Here is a 19,577-nt window from a genome sequence, read left to right as displayed (position 1 = left end):
CTCTTCGGTCCCGGACGGCGTGTGCGTGTTTTGGGGATCTGAACGAAGGTTTCGAGCTGCTTTCTGATGATTCTCCATCCGAGAAGCCCTGCACCAATGGGGTCGGTGAAAACTCGGGGCGCCGAGTCTGGCGCAGTTCACGTTTGGCCTTGTTCGGCCAACATTAAGGACTGTCCATAGTACAACGTGGGGTTTGGCCACGAGGAGCTGTTTGTTCCTCGAGTGCGGCGAGGCCGTTCCATCCACTCCCCTGCATGCTGCCTGGGGAAGGCTCCGGCGAGGGGCGGCTCCGTTTCCCGTGCTGCTGTTGTGCTGTCCAAAAAGGGGGCTCGCTTCCAGGAGCCGACCACGAGCACTCGCGGCATATCTGGCATATCTGAGGAGCAACATTTGCAGGTACAGGGGTCAGATGGCTGAGCGGTTAGGGAATCAGGCTACCAATAAGATGGTTGCCGGTTCGAATCCCAGCCGTGCAAAATGATGTTGTGTCCTTGGGCAAGGCACTTTACCCTACTTGCCTCAGGGGAATGTCCCTGTACTTACTGTAAGTCGCTCTGGATAAGAGCGTCTGCTAAATGACTAAATGTAATGTAAATGTACTGACGTGAATCACGTTCAGGTTTTCTCGGTGCACTGACCTGTTGGACAGGCGTCTGATCGATTGCGGGGTGAAGGGTTGGACATATCGTGCAAGGACAAATGCAATGTGCACGCCTTCTCAGTCTACTAGCAGTCAACAATAATAGGAGCCTTACGAGATGTATTGCTGCACAAGCCCGCATTCGAAGAAGCAGCCAGAGTTCGCTAGGTAGCCTACTTTAGCCAGTAGTAGTGTTACTGTTACTGAAAGCTGTCCTGTTTGTCACTGCTTGACCGAGCCAAACAGAAGTGCTTGCTGTATTCGCGCCGTTTACATTTGTTGTTAGAATCGTGGAGCAGATCCAATTAGTGATGTGTCGTTCGTGAACGATTCTTTAATTTTGAACGAATCCTTACAAGGACTCGGGAGTAACGAGTCCTCTCAAAGAGTGATTCGTTCATTTTCTCGTGGCCGCGCATCGGGGCGGTTGCATAGGCTCGTCCAAGTAAACAGAAATGATTCGTTCATTTCCCGACTCGGTCTTCGGGTACGAGTCTTTGGATCGTTTTTCACATGACCTGCATAGGCTCTGTAGTGGTAGCTAGAGGAAACGAACGATTCGTTCATTTCCCGACTCGGTCTTTCTACGAGTCTTTGGATCATTTTTCACGTGACCTGCATAGGCTCTGTAGGCCTACTGGTAGCTAGAGGAAACGAACGATTCGTTCATTTCCCGACTCGGTCTTTCTACGAGTCTTTGGATCATTTTGCACGTGACCTGCATGGGGTCTGTACTGGTAGCTAGAGGAAACAAACTATTCGTTCATTTCCCGACTCGGTCTTTCTACGAGTCTTCGGATCCTTTTTTCACGTGACCCGCATTGTATTTTTTAGTAGAGGAAACAGTTTCCTCATTCCCTTTCGCGTGGCCGCTGTTTTAGTAAGACGTGAATGATATTCGCTCAAGTCATCATACTGACTGGTTTTGTTATTTTCACTTTACATTTACACTTACAGTTTAGTGCAGTGTAATTGTTTGCCGTGATAATTAAATGCTAGTGTGATAATAAATGACCAAATCATACAAACTGTCATGATACATTATTTTAATGCAGGAATGTCTTTGAAAATGGTATCTGCTGGTGCAAATGTCATGCACTAACCTACATGAGAATATGATACGTGTTTGCAGTGGACGGATAGCCCCCCCCCCCCCTCCCCCGTTGAAATGAACAAATGACTCTAAAAAAGATTTGTTCATTTTACTGAACGAGATTCAAAGAACCATCCATCCATCATCTTCCGCTTGTCCGGGGGTCGGGTCGCGGGGGCAGCAACCTAAGCAGGGAGGCCCAGACTTTCCTCTCCCCGGCCACTTCCACCAGCTCTTCCTGGGGGACCCCGAGGCGTTCCCAGGCCAGCCAAGAGACATAGTCCCTCCAGCTTGTCCTGGGTCTTCCCCGGGGCCTCTTCCCAGTGGGACGTGCCCAGAACACCTCACCAGGGAGGCGTCCAGGAGGCATCCTTATCAGATGCCCGAGCCACCTCAACTGGCCCCTCTCGATGCGGAGGAGCAGCGGTTCTACTCTGAGCCCCTCCCGGATGACCGAGCTTCTCACCCTATCTCTAAGGGAGAGCCCGGACACCCTGCGGAGAAAACTCATTTCGGCCGCTTGTATTCGCGATCTCGTTCTTTCGGTCACTACCCACAGTTCGTGACCATTCAAAGAACCGATTTAAAGAACCAAATCAGTAAAATGATCCGAACTTCCCATCACTAGATCCAATCTAATCGGGATCTACTCGCTCGCATTTGATGATGTTTCATTCAATTCCGAAGCAGTGGTATGATGAATACAGCGGAAGCACTGGAGTACATCGTCCTAGTTACGTTTTAAGTAGCCTAACAATGGAGACAGCAAACGTTGTCGGTTAATAGCTTACATTTTACTGGATACATTCTGAACAGCAAAGAATCGATCAATGATAAGTCATGAACATCCCTAGCAGGGATGTGTCCTGTGAAGGAATGAATCTACGATGCTAATCCTGCTGCTATTTCATATTTGTCATGTCTCTTACTTTAAGAGACACATCAATACTTAAGGTCCCATGACATGCCATTTTGGATGCTTTATACAGGCCTTAGCGGTCCCCAAATACTGTAGCCTATCTAGTCTATCTTTGGTCATTTGCACGCATGTTGTCTTATGACATCATAAGAGGAACATTTTCAAATTAGAGCGTTGAGCTTCATTTTCTCAAAGGTGGGGAAGAATACCAGGGCTCGGTTTACACCTTTAAGATATACCAATGTGTACTGACAATGCTGAACATATGTTTCAGATATAATCAATGCGTCAGATAAATGAGTAACGATAATGATGAACCGAGAAGCTTGTGAGACGTTCTGCATGAAGCCAGCTATGCTGATTGCAATAGGTATCTGCATGCTGCAGGTAGCCTGCAGGGATGCTTCCCCGATCTGTGCCCTCGTCAAAGGGCAAGTGAATACCGTCAACCCCTGCCTGGCTTCAATATTCTTATACATACATCAAAGCATTAGTGGCAGGTGTCCAGTTGTACATTCGGTGTACGTATCCTTCATCATGCAGCCTTCTGGGGAGCCCGTCTGACGCAGCCGGCAAGGCCATGACCAGATCGTGGCTCACGCAACGCCACTGAGGTCTGTGCGAGCGCTATGGCCTGTCTCCGGAGCTGTATACAGCGTATTCCTTCTGGATCAGGGCGGCTGCTTCTGGTGTCCACGTCCGAGCTGGACGTCGTGGAAGCACAGAACTCATGAGCGCTTGAGAACAGAGACCGTGACTGTGTGTCGGGCGATGCTTGCAGCTGGTACACCATAGAGGCTTGCATTGGTTAACACTCAGCGACTATCTACTCTAGGCTGAGCAGCTGAGCAGGCGCTCAAGAAGAAGCTGAGCACCGCTCAAGAAGAAGCTGAGCAGGCGCTCAAGAAGAAGCTGAGCAGGCGCACAAGAAGAAGCTGAGCAGGCGCACAAGAAGAAGCTGAGCAGGCGCTCAAGAAGAAGCTGAGCAGGCGCACAAGAAGAAGCTGAGCAGGCGCACAAGAAGAAGCTGAGCAGGCGCACAAGAAGAAGCTGAGCAGGCGCACAAGAAGAAGCTGAGCAGGCGCTCAAGAAGCTGAGCAGGTGCTAAAGAAGGAGCAGAGCAGGCGCTCAAGAAAAAGCTGAGCAGGCGCTCAAGAAGAAGCTGAGCAGGCGCTCAAGAAGAAGCTGAGCAGGCGCTCAAGAAGAAGCTGAGCAGGCGCACAAGAAGAAGCTGAGCAGGCGCTCAAGAAGCTGAGCAGGCGCTCAAGAAGGAGCTGAGCAGGCGCTCAAGAAGAAGCTGAGCAGGCGCTCAAGCTGAATGGGTCTGAGACCTCCGGTGACCAATGTGGTCCCCATGTATCCTGTGGCTGGTTGGCTTCATACATTGCAATGCTAGTATGTCCGTTCGGATTTCCATGTAGCCGTGGTGGTCCGCCGACGTGCTATGATGCGCTACGTCGCCATCAGAATCCACAGTGTACATAGGGATGTCCGTTAAGATGCCCTGGGAACAGCGAATGCACCGCTGACATTTGTCTCACATCCTCATGTATGCGACATGAAGGATATGCACACAAAGCCGCAGTCATTGTAATGATAGCATGACCTGGGCATCCAGAAAACACCTTGTTTTGTCATTAGTAACAGTGGGATGTCATGTGGTCCTCCTGTGGCTCAGGAGGAGCGACGCTCTGCTCTACACATAGTATAGACTGGCGGAGTGTCGGTGATTTGGGGATTTAACTTGTTGCTCCCTGCCTCATGTCATGCATGCTGCAGTGAAGGCCGGCAGTGCTTCCCCATGTACATCCATTCCGCCAATGTTAAACAATTTGTCATGTGTATGAATAAATGGTGAAATCAATCACGTGAGTGTCTTGACTGAAATGAGCGAAGCAAGTTCAGGCATGGCACTCAGGCAGTGCACGCCATATCACCCATCACCGTGTTCTCAGCCCATAGGCTTAGCTAGGCGGCGCTATAAAGTCGCACACATGCACGCACACGCGTCCTCGATTACCTTGTGTTCTGCGCTGCTGCCACCCACCACCATCCCCTTCTCTCCCATGTGGTCTGTCTTTTCTCCCCGTGGGGGATTTAACTTGTTGCTCCCTGCCTCATGTCATGCATGCTGCAGTGAAGGCCAGCAGTGCTTCCCCATGTACATCCATTCCGCCAATGTTAAACCATTTGTCATGTGTATGAATAAATGGTGAAATCAATCACGTGAGTGTCTTGATTAACTGTAGGTAGTACAGCTCAATAGATCCACTGGAGAATGTGTTTTTGCTGTAGACAACTGTCACAGTAACCAATGTTGTATTTCTGTTGCATAATGTCCAGCATGTTCCCACCATGTTCTTTACGACTTTAGACTTTGATCATAGGGCAAGCGGAGTGTGTAACGTCCCATTGGGCTTCTGTCAATAACCTTATTGAGTAACTCACCTTACATATATACCCATGTTCCTCCCTGTCCTACCCTATTTCCTTTCCAGACCTCAATGACATCAAGGCCATCCGAGCTGGAATTCCCAAAGATATCAGCCCCTTCCTGCTCAAATTGACTGTGGCCATGCTGCAGAGAGATGGAGTGCATACAGCGCCCTCTGCTGTCCCCATCGGCCCACTGCAGCCTAGGTCTGCAGCACCACCCCAGAGCCAGCAGTCCATCTCCTGGATTGAACCAGAGGTAAAAGCAGTGGATGGAGTCTGTCCATCCACCGAGTTAAGTATCTCATGTCTTTTTCCACAAATGCAAGCTAGAGTTTATTCTCGTCGTCAGCATGACAGATTCTCAAAATGAATATCACTTATTATTATTTAACATAGCTACCCAGTACTTATTTTACCACTACACCAAACACAAATACAATAGAACTAAAGTCTAAAGCAGTGTTTCTCAACTTTTCTCATTCAAAGTGCCCTCTCTAACCCTGGGCCTGTTGAGATACACAGTCAGCTAAACTCTTAACCATACTATTTATTCCAAGGAACAGTCGAGTGTTGTAGTTGGCAGGTTTTAATATGGCAAAGGGCTCTAGACTGCGACAACCATTTTTTGTTATCTACAGTCGCGTCTCGTACAGGGAATGATTGGTTTATATTAGCGGTCAATCTAAGATCTGCATTAAAGTTAAGAATCTAAAGATGAAGTTTAATTGGTTATGTAACGTTATTTAGACCGGTGAGCCGGTCACTGTTAGCCTGGCTCTGCCCTCCTACGTACTTCCGCTCAATTTGGTTTTTTTTGGGCAAACATGTTAACAAATACAATGCCAGTTCAGTCAATACAGCAATGACCATTATATAGAGAGACATCTTCAAGATCAATTTAAATAATATACAACTATAAACGATTTTAAAAAAAATTGTAAAGAGGCACAGGTTATACTGTAATTAACAAAACTTTTCATAATAATTCAAATAATTCATAATAATTCAACCAATTTTACACTTTTTTAATTATGCACAAGTTTTAACGTTTCAACAAGGTAATTGACGTCATGTAGAAAATTAACAAATTTAGGCACTATAGAGGAAAATTTTCATTTATGTATAAAGAATTTAGCTAATAAAATAAAAACATTCCCTAAGTTATGCATTGTAAATACAATATATGATTTAAACTTGGAGGTAAAGAAATTTGACAAGTCAACCCAAAATTTACCAGTTTGGTTCATCATTTCTAAATTTCTATATATATTCATTTGTAGGGTAAATTTTGTGTAAAATTCTTAAATGCACATCTTTAATTTTGTTAGGGATACAGAATTTATATGGTAAAAGCCATGTTTTTTACCAATTCATATTGTCTATTAATGAATTCCAAAAGAACTTCCCTCTAGGGGTGACACGTTTCTTTGAGGTGAAAATATTTCTTATCATTTTATTATTACATTTTGGATCATAAATAAACAAATCACTGACTTTGAATGTTGGTTCAGTCTTTATAATCTCTCCAAATGATAAATGACACTTCATCAAATGAACAAGACCATTAGGTATTGCTTTGATCACTGTGAGAAACTCTTATATGAATAACCGGAAAATTATGATTCAACATGAAATCATGATAGGAGTAAATATTCCTATCTGAGTCCATCATATCATAAAGATAGTCAATTCATTTCTCATGCCAATTCTCAAGGAAAATCAATTTGTTCTTGATTATAATCAATTCATTATTCCATATCTTTAATTTGTGTGGGGAAAAGTTGTGGACAAAACAAAGTTTCCATGCCAAGAGAGCTTGTTCATGAAATTTGGACAATTTTAAAGGGAGTTTAGGGGGGGTAAAGTTGCAAGATAACAACAATTTTAGTCCACCCACCAATTTAAAAATATTAGATGGGATAAAGTACCAGATAGTCAGGAAAGGTAACACACTGTTTAATCCATTTAATTTTAAAAGTGTTATTAACATCAAAAAAGGCTAACATATCAAATCCTCCATCAGCTTTGCTACCACATAAAACCTGTTGCTTCAGATGTTGATGTTTATTTTTCCCCAAAAAGTTAAATAATAATCTATTTATTTGTTTGTTGTTTGTTCCCACTGTCTCCAAAATGTGTGTAGGCCTACGGATGGGTCAGAGTTTGCGTGGAGGACCGCACATTCTCCCGCCAAGTTTGTTTTTTATAAATCACAACTTTTGCGTGGGAAGCAGCGTATGCACATTTCCAGACTCGTTTTGTGCGTACGCAATGTTTATAAATGAGACCTCTGACTTGTTCAAATAATGACTTTATACAAACAAAACATTTGAATGCTATAAACTTACAGATGGTGCCATCTAAAAGAAATGGCAGGTGGTGTTTCTGATTGGCTTGGTGGGTGGCATGTAACTCTGTATAAGTCTGTATAAATCTAGACGGCTATATCAACTCGAGCACCTTTCAAAATAAAAGCACACCATCGGATGTTCGGTAACGTAATAAAAATAAACGTTTGGTTTTTAGACAGTGGCGATTTCTTTAAGACTGCAAGGGAAGCTCAGCTTCCCCTAACATTTCAAAATATTAATGGTCAAATATTTACGATTGTGTTAACATTTTAAATGCGTTAGAACACGTTCATAGCGAAGACGAGTTTGTTCAGAATCAGCTACATATATTAGCAGGTCGACTGACTGATTTCCTTCTCATACATTCCCGTAGCGTCACAGTGCATTTCCCTGTTGAAGCTCAGCTTCCATGGACTTCAATGGGGCTGCGTTGAACAGTTTTTTTCAGTGCTTCGAAACTATACGGTCATTGGATAAATGCTGCGATTATGTCCCGCCCTGGACGCTCAGCGTCTCTGGGGGTGAATGGAGGAGTGGGCTGGCCTGGACGCTGGGCTTCCGCGTGATGATTGGAGGGTCTCTCGAAAGACTGCATCTCCTTTTGATTGACAGTGATTTTGTACTATAAAAAGTCGCCGAAGCTATTCAAGCTCAGTCCCATCACGGATTTTGCAACTGTAGTTGAAAGACAAACGGCTGCAACCTATTTCTTGGTATTTGCTTGGCGAAATTGCTAGCCAATTTTCATCATACATTTCATACAATTATGCATCACATTCCTTGTTTCAGTTGAACCTAATTCCCATATTTCCTTCGGGTTTAAATATTTTTTGGTTAGATCGTTCGTTCATTCATCCATACAGTAGGCTAGGCTAGTGTCGTAGGGGTGAACTAGCCAGTGAACTGAAAATGTATATGATGTAGGCCGAAAATGAGCTTCCCCTGTTTGAAAGACCAGCAGCCGCCACTGTTTTTAGACGGAGCCGAAGCACGCGTCCGCGACCCACTCCACACCAGCTCGCACCAGTTGAGAAACACTGGTCTAAAGTAAAGCCTGTTTGATGATGTCACTGAACAGTAGCTTTTTCAAAGCTTACTCATGCTCCTATTACCACTGGAGGGTGGCAAAACTCTTCTTAACTCGTTAACTACAATCCAATGCTTTTTGTTATATTGTTATAGAATGCCCATTTTCCACGAACGCCAGCAGAGCTGCAGTGAATGGAGATGCAGCAGAGCTCTGATTGAAATGCAACATTCCACTGATTGAATGAATGTCAAGTTGCTTATCAGTTACAAACATGGAGAATGCACGGAACTGCTAAGACCTTACAGTATTATCTCTGGAGTGACATCATTGGGGCTACTTATTCATGGTGGCATTCTTAATTGTATTGCTTGTTCGATTGTTAATATTTATCATGTTAGCTCTGGTCAATGCAAAACGCATTGATCAGACACACGCCACCCAGTATGTCATTAGCAGCCACTCACTTCAGTGAAAAGAACAAGTGTCAATCCCAAGGGTTCGCTTCTCGTCTTGAGCCCACCACAAACCTTTTCAAGTATACATTATGTTAAAAAATTAATTAATTTAGACACTGAGTTTTAGAATCCTCCCCCTTTGTAGCGAGGTGTGGTCGTTTAAGAATAGTTATACTTAATTTATAATCAAGTATTGTTATTAGGGGCACCACCTCAATATGGGTTTAGGGAGATGGAGGAAACCCAGTTATTATGTAGGGCTCAGTATTCTAAAGGAATACATTCGTTATGAGAGTAGAGCAGATCAGATAACATGAGAGATCAAATTACGCTATTTAATATTATTATATTGTGTATATACACAATGATTATTGAAGTAAATGGAACAGTGATATGATGAACAGTACTAAATATTGTTATTGTTAGTTTTAGAGTTGGATAACAAAATGAACAATTTGACCAATGGAAAGGTGAAAAGAGTGGGAATAGGGAAGAATAATCTGGCCTTGTCTAGGCTAATAACTGGAAGAGTCAGGTCTTAAACTACACGTCAGATTTACGTGTAGTCTAGTCAAACACACAATATAAATCACTTCATACCAATGTCATTACAAAAGAGCATAGGTCACTGATCATAACAACGAGATAGCCCCAAACATTGTGAGCAGCCAAAACATGAAGCATACATTGTGAAAAACCAAATAAGTGCCAAAGGGAAGAAACATAAGACCATGCAGTTAAACAAGTTACAATTAAACAACATGAAACTCAAAAAGTGCAAGAGTGTACCTGTAGAAAAACAATCAACAGTAAAATATTTCACAGCGAGTACAATAATTTCAAACCGTTACAACTAACAAACAAGAGCAACAAGTCTCTCAATAAGAGTCATTGTGATCTTGGAGGAAACTCAGATCAGGTCCAGCCAAGCATTCCTAAGTGCCGTTGTACTCCCGGAACAAGTGCGTCTTGAGCCTTTTCTTGAAGGTGGGGAGACAGTCAGTGTCCCTGATGGAGGTGGGGAGTTGATTCCACCATTGGGGGGCCAGACAGGAGAAGAGCTTGTGTTGGGACCGGGCGCTCTTGAGCGGTGGGACCACCAGGCGATTAGAAGAAGACCGTAGGTGGTGGTGGGGGGGGGTGTAACTCTTGAATCTGATACGGGCCGTGATGGGAAGCCAGTGGAGGGAGATGAGGAGCGGGGTAACATGGGAGCGTCTGGGTAGATTGAAGACCAGACGGGCCGCTGCGTTCTGAATCCTCTGGAGAGGGCGGGTTGCGCATGCTGGGAGACCGGCGAGCAGCGAGTTGCAGTAGTCCAACTTTGAGAGGACAAGTGCTTGGACTAGCAGCTGGGTGGAATGCTCAGACAGGTATCTCCTAATCTTCCGGATGTTGTAGAGGATGAATCTACACGACCGGGAGACCGCAGCAATGTGGGCTGTGAGGGAGAGCTCGTCATCCATGTCCCCGAGGTTCCTGGCAGAGGATGAAGGGGTCACCGTCGCCGATCCCAGGGTGATTGAGAGATTGTGGGAGATGGAGGGTTTGGCCGGGATGATGAGGAGTTCTGTTTTGGCGAGGTTCAGCTGGTGGTGGTGCTTGGTCATCCAGGCGGAGATGTCTGTGAGGCAGGCCTCGATCCTAGCTGAGATCCCCGGATCAGTCGGGGGGAACGACAGGTACAGCTGCGTGTCGTCAGCATAGCAGTGGTAGGAGAAGCCATGGGAGGTGATGATTGGTCCAAGCGAGGTGGTGTACAGGGAGAAAAGAATAGGGGTCCAAGGACGGAGCCCTGTGGGACACCAGTGGAGAGCTGGCGGGGGCCTGACACTTTGCATGAGATCCACTGAAGTGCAGTGCCAGTGATGCCCATCTCAGAGAGTTTGGCCAGCAGGATTTGATGGTTAACCGTATCAAATGCTGCAGAAAGGTCCAGCAGAATGATGACGGATGACCTCGAAGCCGCTCTGGCAGACTGGAGGGCAGTGATGACTGACAGGAGGCCAGTGACAGTGGCCAGTCTTGAAGCCTGATTGGTTGGGGTCAAGCAGGTTGTTCTGAGAGAGAAAGTTTGACAGTTGGTTATATACAGCACGTTCAATTTTTTTAGAAAAGAAGGGTAGCAGTGATACTGGTCTGTAGAACTGTTTGAACTTTTGTACTTTTTTATTTGGGATTTTTTAAATTGTATATTGTTTTTATTGTGTGTTATTGTAGAAAGGCCCATCCAGTTACAGAAATTAACACTTGCTATAATTTCTATGTGCATTACATCAGCTGCAAACTTTGCTCTACAGCTATGTTTATCTGCATTGTCCCTGTCAAATAAATTTTATAAATAAATAAATAGTTCTGGAGGACGGCTGGGTTAAGGGAGGGTTTTTTGAGTAGGGGGCTAACTCTGGCCTGTTTGAAGGCAGAGGGGAAAGTGCCGGAAGTAAAAGAAGAGTTAAGGACATGGAGAAGAAAAGTTATGATGGAGGGAGAGATGGTTTGAAATAGAGGAGAGGGGACTGGATCAAGGGGACAGGGGGTGGGGCGATGAGAGAGAATGACGTCAGAGATCTCTGCCTCGGACAGGGGAGAAAAAGAGTTTAGACATTTAGTTGGGTCAGTCATAAAGGGTGAGTGGGTAGGAAAGGTGGGTTCAGGGAACCGACTGCTAATGTCAGCAACTTTTTTCTCAAAGAAGGAGAAGTCGTCTGCTGTCAGGGTGGAGGGGGAGGGTGGGGGAGGTCGGTTAAGAAGGCTGGAGAAGGTAGAGAAAAGTGTGTGACAGTGCGTGTCCACTGCAGCGACGCGAATCGTTTGCCATTGCTCGCCTTCCCACAGTTCACCACGCTCGGGGGCGTTTCAAACAGATTAATGTAGAATGTAGTTCTCTAAAGTCACAGTTGTAGTTGTCATGGCCAAGTGTGCAGACTTGGGTTTACGTACTCGCAACATCGATCAAAATACAGCTTGTATACAAAATACAAAACAGTTTAATAGACATACACGTTGACATGTGTAAAAAACGTTTATTATATTACTCAAAGTCTCTGCTAATCTGTCGATACGATAGGGAGTTCCAGCCGGGCTAGCTAGTTAGTTACCACAGAACGAAGTTACGTAATGTGACTAGACTGAATTTGAAAGTACAAGCACCAACAACTTCGGCAACCTTGCGCCATGCATCGTTTTTTATTATCATCTCTGTACGAATACAGCTATGTATCGTACAGGACATGGTAAGCAGCCACACAAACGATTAGTTTCTCCTCCACCTTGAAACCTAGAAAGCTAGAAATGTTCACCATGGTTGCTACGTTACGAGAAACAAGAAAACACTCCGATTGGCCATCGCTACCGAAAATCGCTCCTCATTTGCATAAAGTTGAGAAAATCTCAACTCGGTCGCGTCGCTACCCACAATGCACCACGCAAGCGATTCGCCTGGCTCCATAGAAAATGAATGGAAAACATGTTGTCGCTCGCATCGCGTCGCTGCAGTGGACACGCACTGTGAGGGTTTGAGACAGAGTTAATTTTGTTCAGGAAGTAGTGGGTTTTAGCATCAGTTATGCGGGCAGAGAAGGATTTGAGGAGGGAGTGATACTTACCGAGGTCCAGACCGTCTTTGGACTTGAGCCATCTCCTCTCAGCTGCCCAAAGGATGGACCGTTCTTCACGAATCACATCCGTGAGCCACGGGCAGTGATGCAGTTAGTGTGGATAACAGGGTGTTGGTGGCAGTGGGGTGGGACATGAACTCGTCAATGGGATGATGCAATGTTACTTCTTTCTTTCAGCAGCCTCCCGTGGAAGAACTGAGGTGATCAGATTAGCATCGTGTTGAGGTTGGCTATGTGTTACACCCATCATGGATGGAAGGATTCCCTTAATTACCCCAGGTGTCTTTTAATTCCAACCGAAGAAGCAGAGTCATGCGTGTGCTTCTGGTCTCCTTCTCTCTCGCACTCCCTCTGCCTCTCTGTCTATCCCCCCTCCGCACACACACACTCTGAGTCTCTTGCTCCACCATCCAGGCTGTCCTTGTTTCCCTCTAAAACCTTATTTAAACAGGCACAGAAGCCATAAGGACATCTGATGTTACATCTCAGGTTGATTATCATGACATGTGGTAGACATGTTTTCTTAAAGGTTGATGCAGTCAGATCTGTAAAACAAACTACAGATGGACAGTTGTGATTTGTCAGAATGTGTACTGTTTGGTCTCTTAAGTCACTGGTTGATTTCCTAGGTTTAGCTTATCACTTACTGAGGTATGTCATTTTGGCGTCATGACTACTAATTTGAACGGGAGGCTTGTAAGGGCTCATTGTTGGACCAAGTGGCATGGTTTGATATCTTAGAGCCTTAGAAGTGGAGAGAAGAGTGACGTTACTCTGGATGTTTGAGTTATTCATTGGAGGCTGAGTCAGCCTGGTTGAGCTAATAGGAAAAGAAAATTACTCAAAGCAATGATCAACTAAGGTGGTTAGGACAGGATTTGTGTCAGTATTAATTGCCAATCTTGGATGTGAAGGCCATCTTCCTCTTGGTGACTAGTGTGGTGTACCCTATATTGAAACATAATCATTAAAAGTGACTAGTGACTACTGTTGTTTTAGAACATACACCCCCACAAATGATTTATTTTATTCTTTACAGGAGGTAACTCCTAGCAGCACTAGGAATGTGCCCAGCACCTCTGAACCATCCCCCACTCCTAAAGCTACCCTCCAGACCAGCGCAATTATGTTGGCATCCTGGAACTACAAGTCCCCAGATGAGGATACACAGGACATTTTCAACGATTCCTCTGTAAAGGTACGTGTTTACTGAAATCGTAGATCTAGAGAGTATACAAGGTCAGACGCTAGCTTTCGAGGAACAGCTCTTATTTTTGACATAAAGGTTGTTGGCTTTTTGTAGCCTAAAGCAGGGGTGTTCAATCCTGGTCCTCAAGGTCCACTGCTCTGTATGTTTTAGATGTTTCCCTGCTCCAACACACCTGATTCAAAGGAATGGGTTGTTATCAAGCTCTGTGGAAGCCTCAACATTGGAACTTATCAAATCTTTAAATGTTTTGTTGAAATTGAGGCTTAGCTATAAGACCTTACAGCAGGGGTGCACAATTGGCGGACCTATTGAAGGATCTATCTGGAACCAGATACGTTTCTCATAAATAATTGTTGAATTAAACACTGATGAAGCAACCGTTATTTTAAGTGAACACATACTGCGCTGGATCAGCTCAGCTGGGAAAGTCCCAGACAGCACTCCATACTATGATTAGGGTTGGGTATCGTTTGGATTTATACGATTCCGATACCGAACCGATACTTTTAAAACGATTCAGATTCCTAAACCGATTCTTGAAAAAATTAAAAATGAAAGTAATCAAAGAAAGGCTCTTTCATGTTTTTTTTTTATGGAAAATTATTTAAATGTAACATTTACATTACATTACATTTAGTCATTTAGCAGACGCTCTTATCCAGAGCGACTTACAGTAAGTACAGGGACATTCCCCCCAAGGCCTGTAGGGTGAAGTGCCTTGCCCAAGGACACAAAGTCATTTTTCACGGCCGGGAATCGTACCAGCAACCTTCTGATTACTAGCCCGATTCCCTAACCGCTCAGCCACCTGACTCCAATATATTAACATATATAATAACAATATATACAATATATATTATTAACAATATTATATATATTAACAATATATTAACGTTTTGAAGTAGCCTACTTAAATATATAATAATTAAACCTAAGTCACCTAACACACAACTACAATAATTTAAGTTGGTATGCTAACTAAACCAGCTTCAAACTTCAGCAGTTGTTTTGCAGAAAGATTACCATATTGCCTTCTCTGGCAAGATATGACACGCCTCCTGATTTATGGCATGTCCTGCACAAGAGAAAACTCTCTCAGACAGTGTTGAAGAGGCCTGTACACACAGGTATGAGTTTGAAAGGGCAGACAAATTGGGGAGGCTGTCCCGGGACCAGGGACTGATGTCCGCAAGCTGTCGAACACTGTGTGTCACTGCATTTTTCAATCAATTCGACGTGCTTCCCCCTTTGCACGTAATCGTTTTGAAACATTTGTTGCATTTTGCGATGTCGGAATCCTTGGCTGTGAAATACAGACACACTTTCGACCGCTTCGCTTTAGGCATTTTAAATGCACTAAAAGCTAGCTAACGATAGACTAGCAGAGCAAGTGTAATATGTTTACTAGCGATCACATGCAGTGAATGGGTAATATGGTTTAACGTCCGTTTTGGTGAGCCCAAAGGGAAAATATGGCATTTTGAAAGTAGCCTACATTTACGGTAGCTAGCTAATGGTAGACTACAGAGAAAGTGTGATAGTTTACGTCAGTTTCGGAGCAACAGAGGGATATTTCAGTCGACACATTAAGTGGAACCGAAATGTGCGTTCTAATCCGGTCCGATTCCTACCGGATGCGTAGGAACTGGTTCCATAGTGGAACCGGGTTTCGATACCCAACCCTAACTACGATGTGTTGTCCAATCACGTGCGTCATTGAAATCACTTCACGAAACTCAGACAATCAAAGCAAAAGTTTGCTTTGATTGTACGAAAATACGAGTGAAGTGTATAATGAAATAGATGTCTTCTTATTTCCCCTGCAAGATGCAGCCTCATCGTTGAATCAAAACGAATAAATTTGGCAGACCGGTGTAAAAATTGACCTAATCTCTATGACTTAAACGTCCTTTTAAGTTTTTCCCTTATTGTGATATTTTCAGGCATTTAGCCTACTCATTGCATTCATTCATGAATAAAGAACCCCCTTTGAAGATTATTCTACGACGATACCGGCAGTAGAAGATGGAATCGCGATTCAAACAGTACCATCTGCTAACTGAAAATATGCCCCCAAAAACATAAATAAGTAAGTAAGTAAGTAAGACTTTGTTTATATAGCACATTTCATACAAGAATTGTAGCTCAAGGTGCTTTACATAAAATCAATTTTAAAAAAAATACAAGTGATAAAAGTAATAATTAAAATAGCAAATTATAAAAACAATAATATAACTAATAAAAGTAGTAAAAAATAAGCTTAAGTAAGGGGAGTGCCGAACATGTTCTGTCGCCGTTTGACTTCCTAAACAGCTGTGTAGATGTTTTTGTAGTGTCTCGCGTAGGCTACAGCGTTGCAGTGAGCTACACTGGTTTGAAATCACAGGTAATGATGTGTTGCCCGGGCAACAGAGGCTAATGTCATGATGCTAATACTTCAGTGAAATAGTAGACTACTGTTTCCGAAAGTTGATGTACTTCCTTAATAATATCAGCTTATACTGTACATTACACATCACAATTGTGTGTCATATCACAAAGTAAAATGAGTAAATAGTTATCACCCTGGCCTCTTTGCTTGTGGCGTTTCTGCAGCTGCCTTGCAGTAAAGCTATAGTTAGCCTAGCTATCCCCCAAGTTAACAGATGCGAAACGAATGTTCTGCCAAAGGTAGTCACGCGTGTTTTCGTGACGTTAGTGACGTAGTGACGTTAGTAACGTCAGTGACTGTGGCTAGCAAATTAGCCACCGTTAGCTTCACTTTTCGCCACAAAAACTTAACTTCAGCCTAAACCATGCAACGGAACGTAAATTCCAATAGAAGCAACTCAATCGCTACCAAGACGAAACTTTTGACACCTACATTGGGTGTGCTCTCGCCGAAGGCTTGAGCACACCCAATAATAAATATGTGAGAGAACAAAGGTTGTGCCCTTGCCGAAGGCAAAGCACACCCAATAACTACTTACAATTGTGTGTAGCTTAATAGGTCCCTCTTTCTCTGTTAGGGATCATGATCTCCTTGTCCGTGAATCCACATCAATAGCAGATCAGAAGATGAGCCTTAAAGCGCGCACAAGAGAGTGAAAGAGTCCTGGTCAAAAAGTTCATGCAGGGTTAAGGGCTCTTCAACGCACAGCGCATTGTTTATTTGTGACGTACCTCAGAGGGGTTGCGACCCTAGCCCTTCGCTAATCCCACACTGTAAGGATTGGCGCGTGGCGTGTCCCCATCTAACGAGATGAGCCTGTAGCAGGCTTAGCTTGGAGCTGGCTTACATTTGACCTGGGTACCGTCTCTGTACCAGGGGTCAGCAATCAGCATGAGCATCTGGGCCCTCTGACCGCCCTTTAAAGGTCTCAAGCACCTTTGCTGGGGGCAAGACCTTTGGCCAAGTGGGAGAGCTACGCACACACAGTGGCAGCTATATTTAATGGTGATTTTGTTGCTCATGAGTAGTCTTGAGTTGTTTTAGTTTTAGTTTTAGCTGTTTTCAGCCTATTCTCAAAAAAGGGTTACTACAATTTAGGTGAATGTTTTGTAAATTGACATTTGTCGCACTTTCTCTCTCTTCCTCTGTCCTACTTTGGCCCTTTTTATGCAATCCTATGGATCAATATGTGTGCATTAGAGCAGCCTCCAAATATATAAACACCAGTATTCTTTTCTTCCTTATCCTGATAGTAAGGTCATTAAAGATTTAGTGCCAAAGAGATTGCCAGATGCCTGTATCCCCATGGAAATTCAATTTGGAGGGTCAGATAAAGGGTTTACGAGGAATTGAGATGAATAATAATCCGATGAAGGTCGGCCCCAGGTTTTCCTGTATGGATGCAGTTTTGTATATGAAGTTTAAGCTCACATAGAGACTGTATTGCACTTTATGGGATTTGTTTGAGTTATGCTATTCTACATATACTAGCTTTGACATGTTTAGAACACCATGAGTTATGTACATAGTGCTATACAACTCTGTCAGATTACGTTTTCATTCAGAGGTTTATCAGGCCTGGGCCTATATAGGAGCTCTAGAAAGAGCTTCTTAACAGTATGGTATTTCAATCAAAGGACTAATACTTCTACAAATATGTCTAGTAGGGCTGTCCCCGACTAAGATTTTCTTTGGTCGACCAAGACTCGACTAAAACGTCTGAAAATCGACTTATCGAAATTTGAAACGCTTTTTTTTTCTCCAAAAAAACCTACAAACATTTTCCCGATCTGACTCAATGGCTGCTGGACATTGCAGATTCAGCCACTAATAGCCTACTAATAATAAGACTCGTATCACCAGTCCTGTTATAACCGAATGCCGATGGTATTTAGTATCTCTTACAATGTACTACAAATTAAAAATATTGTTTGTTTAACATGCAAATCATCAGAGCGCGCTTAACACTGCCTGAAAACTTGCAGCATGCGAACTTACGTAGAAGCTGAGTGGGGAACGGTGCAACAGAGAAAGATTTTGTTGTCTTGGCCGGAGAACATAATGTCATTCGATTTGGATGTGATTCTTATAATAGGCATATTAATTTTTCAACCCAGCGCGTTAGCATGAGCGAAGTAGGGCTAGGCCAACTTACGTTTTTCAGGTGGTAGGCTACATCATATTTGACGTCGAACTTTGAAAAATAAACCGTTGTTGGCAGAGTTTGCATTCAACGTTTTTCGAGTCACACGGTACTTTGTAAATGTAAATGTACTTTAATGAAATGCTGCCATACCAGATTTCTTTGCCATTTTGACTAATAACACAGACAAAGTAGGCTTTGGCAGAGTTTGTAGTTCGGCAGCCAATTGTGCTTGTGCTGTGTGCAAAATACTAAAACAAAACAAAGCGCAGATTAACGAAAGGGAAAACAGTAACACCTTTTCTTTTAAATTATATATTTGTAGAGTTGCTTTATTTGTCTTAAATAATATAATCTACAATTTCTGTAGAACATTTCGTTAATTCAGTAATGATGACACAAGCGGGAATCAGATCTCACACTGCCATACGGCAGCTCGACTAAAAAAATCTTAGTCGACCAAGAGCATATCGACCAGAAAATCGATTAGTCGACTGAGTGGGGACAGCCCTAATGTCTAGTATCATTACGATATTACAACCTTCTGCCTGTTTTCAGATTACGATTTTGGATTACGTCTGCCTGAATACCGATCTCTGCCTGTTCCTTGACTACCCTGTTTCGTAATAAAACCCTCTGTACTTGGATCCCTCGTGAGTCTGGTCTGGTTACATTGTTGTTGATATTGTTTTGGTTCTTTTGCCAGAACTTTAGCCAGCCTTCAAAGAGGAAGTTACCAGATTGGTCAGAAGTTCTGACAGTCCCGACCGTACCTGCTGCTATGAAGAAAGCCAAAAAGAAGAAAGGTCTTTTTTCCTAATCCATACAATGATTTGTATTAATTGGGACCTCATCTGAAACTGTTGATATAATTCCATGTGCAATTATTGTTTTGTTTTACTTGTTAAGAATAAAATGTAAATTCAAGGTAAAAGTACTTTTTCGTTGTTTTTGTACTTTGGTACCCACACTTAGTTGCATCCAGAAGTTGACTTGCAGATATTTTAAGATTTAAATGTTCCTTGACAAGATAAGAATGATCAGAAAATTTAACTCAATAATAATAAGAAGAATTAATTAGATTTATAATGCACTTTTCTCGATCCAAAGTGCTAAGTGAACATGTTAACACATTAACGTGTTTACCTTGTTGAATACCCTTACTATACATTTTTGATTTACACATCATGCTCTGCTGTTGTCATTGTACTGCCTATTCCTGGGCTAAGACCATTCTGTCAAAGGTTGTTCT

The 19,577-nt window shown here is 43.3% G+C and overlaps 1 protein-coding gene across 1 annotated transcript in view; it reads left to right on the top strand.

Annotated features, from left to right (window-relative positions):
* wrn (WRN RecQ like helicase) overlaps positions 1-19,252 on the top strand; it is a 62,473-nt gene extending 43,221 nt beyond the window's left edge. Inside the window, exons 32-34 of the mRNA XM_062484842.1 lie at positions 5,151-5,344; positions 13,581-13,739; positions 19,032-19,252. Coding sequence (XP_062340826.1) covers positions 5,151-5,344; positions 13,581-13,739; positions 19,032-19,145 — 467 coding nt within the window. The 3' untranslated portion in view covers positions 19,146-19,252. The remainder of the gene's footprint in view (positions 1-5,150; positions 5,345-13,580; positions 13,740-19,031) is intronic.
* Positions 19,253-19,577: the final 325 nt, after the last annotated feature.

The sequence above is a fragment of the Osmerus eperlanus genome, chromosome 18 (assembly GCF_963692335.1).
Source record: "Osmerus eperlanus chromosome 18, fOsmEpe2.1, whole genome shotgun sequence".
Classification (NCBI taxonomy): domain Eukaryota; kingdom Metazoa; phylum Chordata; class Actinopteri; order Osmeriformes; family Osmeridae; genus Osmerus; species Osmerus eperlanus.
The sequence above is the reverse complement of the archived record's forward strand: the minus strand, read 5'-3'. Positions and strand labels throughout refer to the sequence as shown.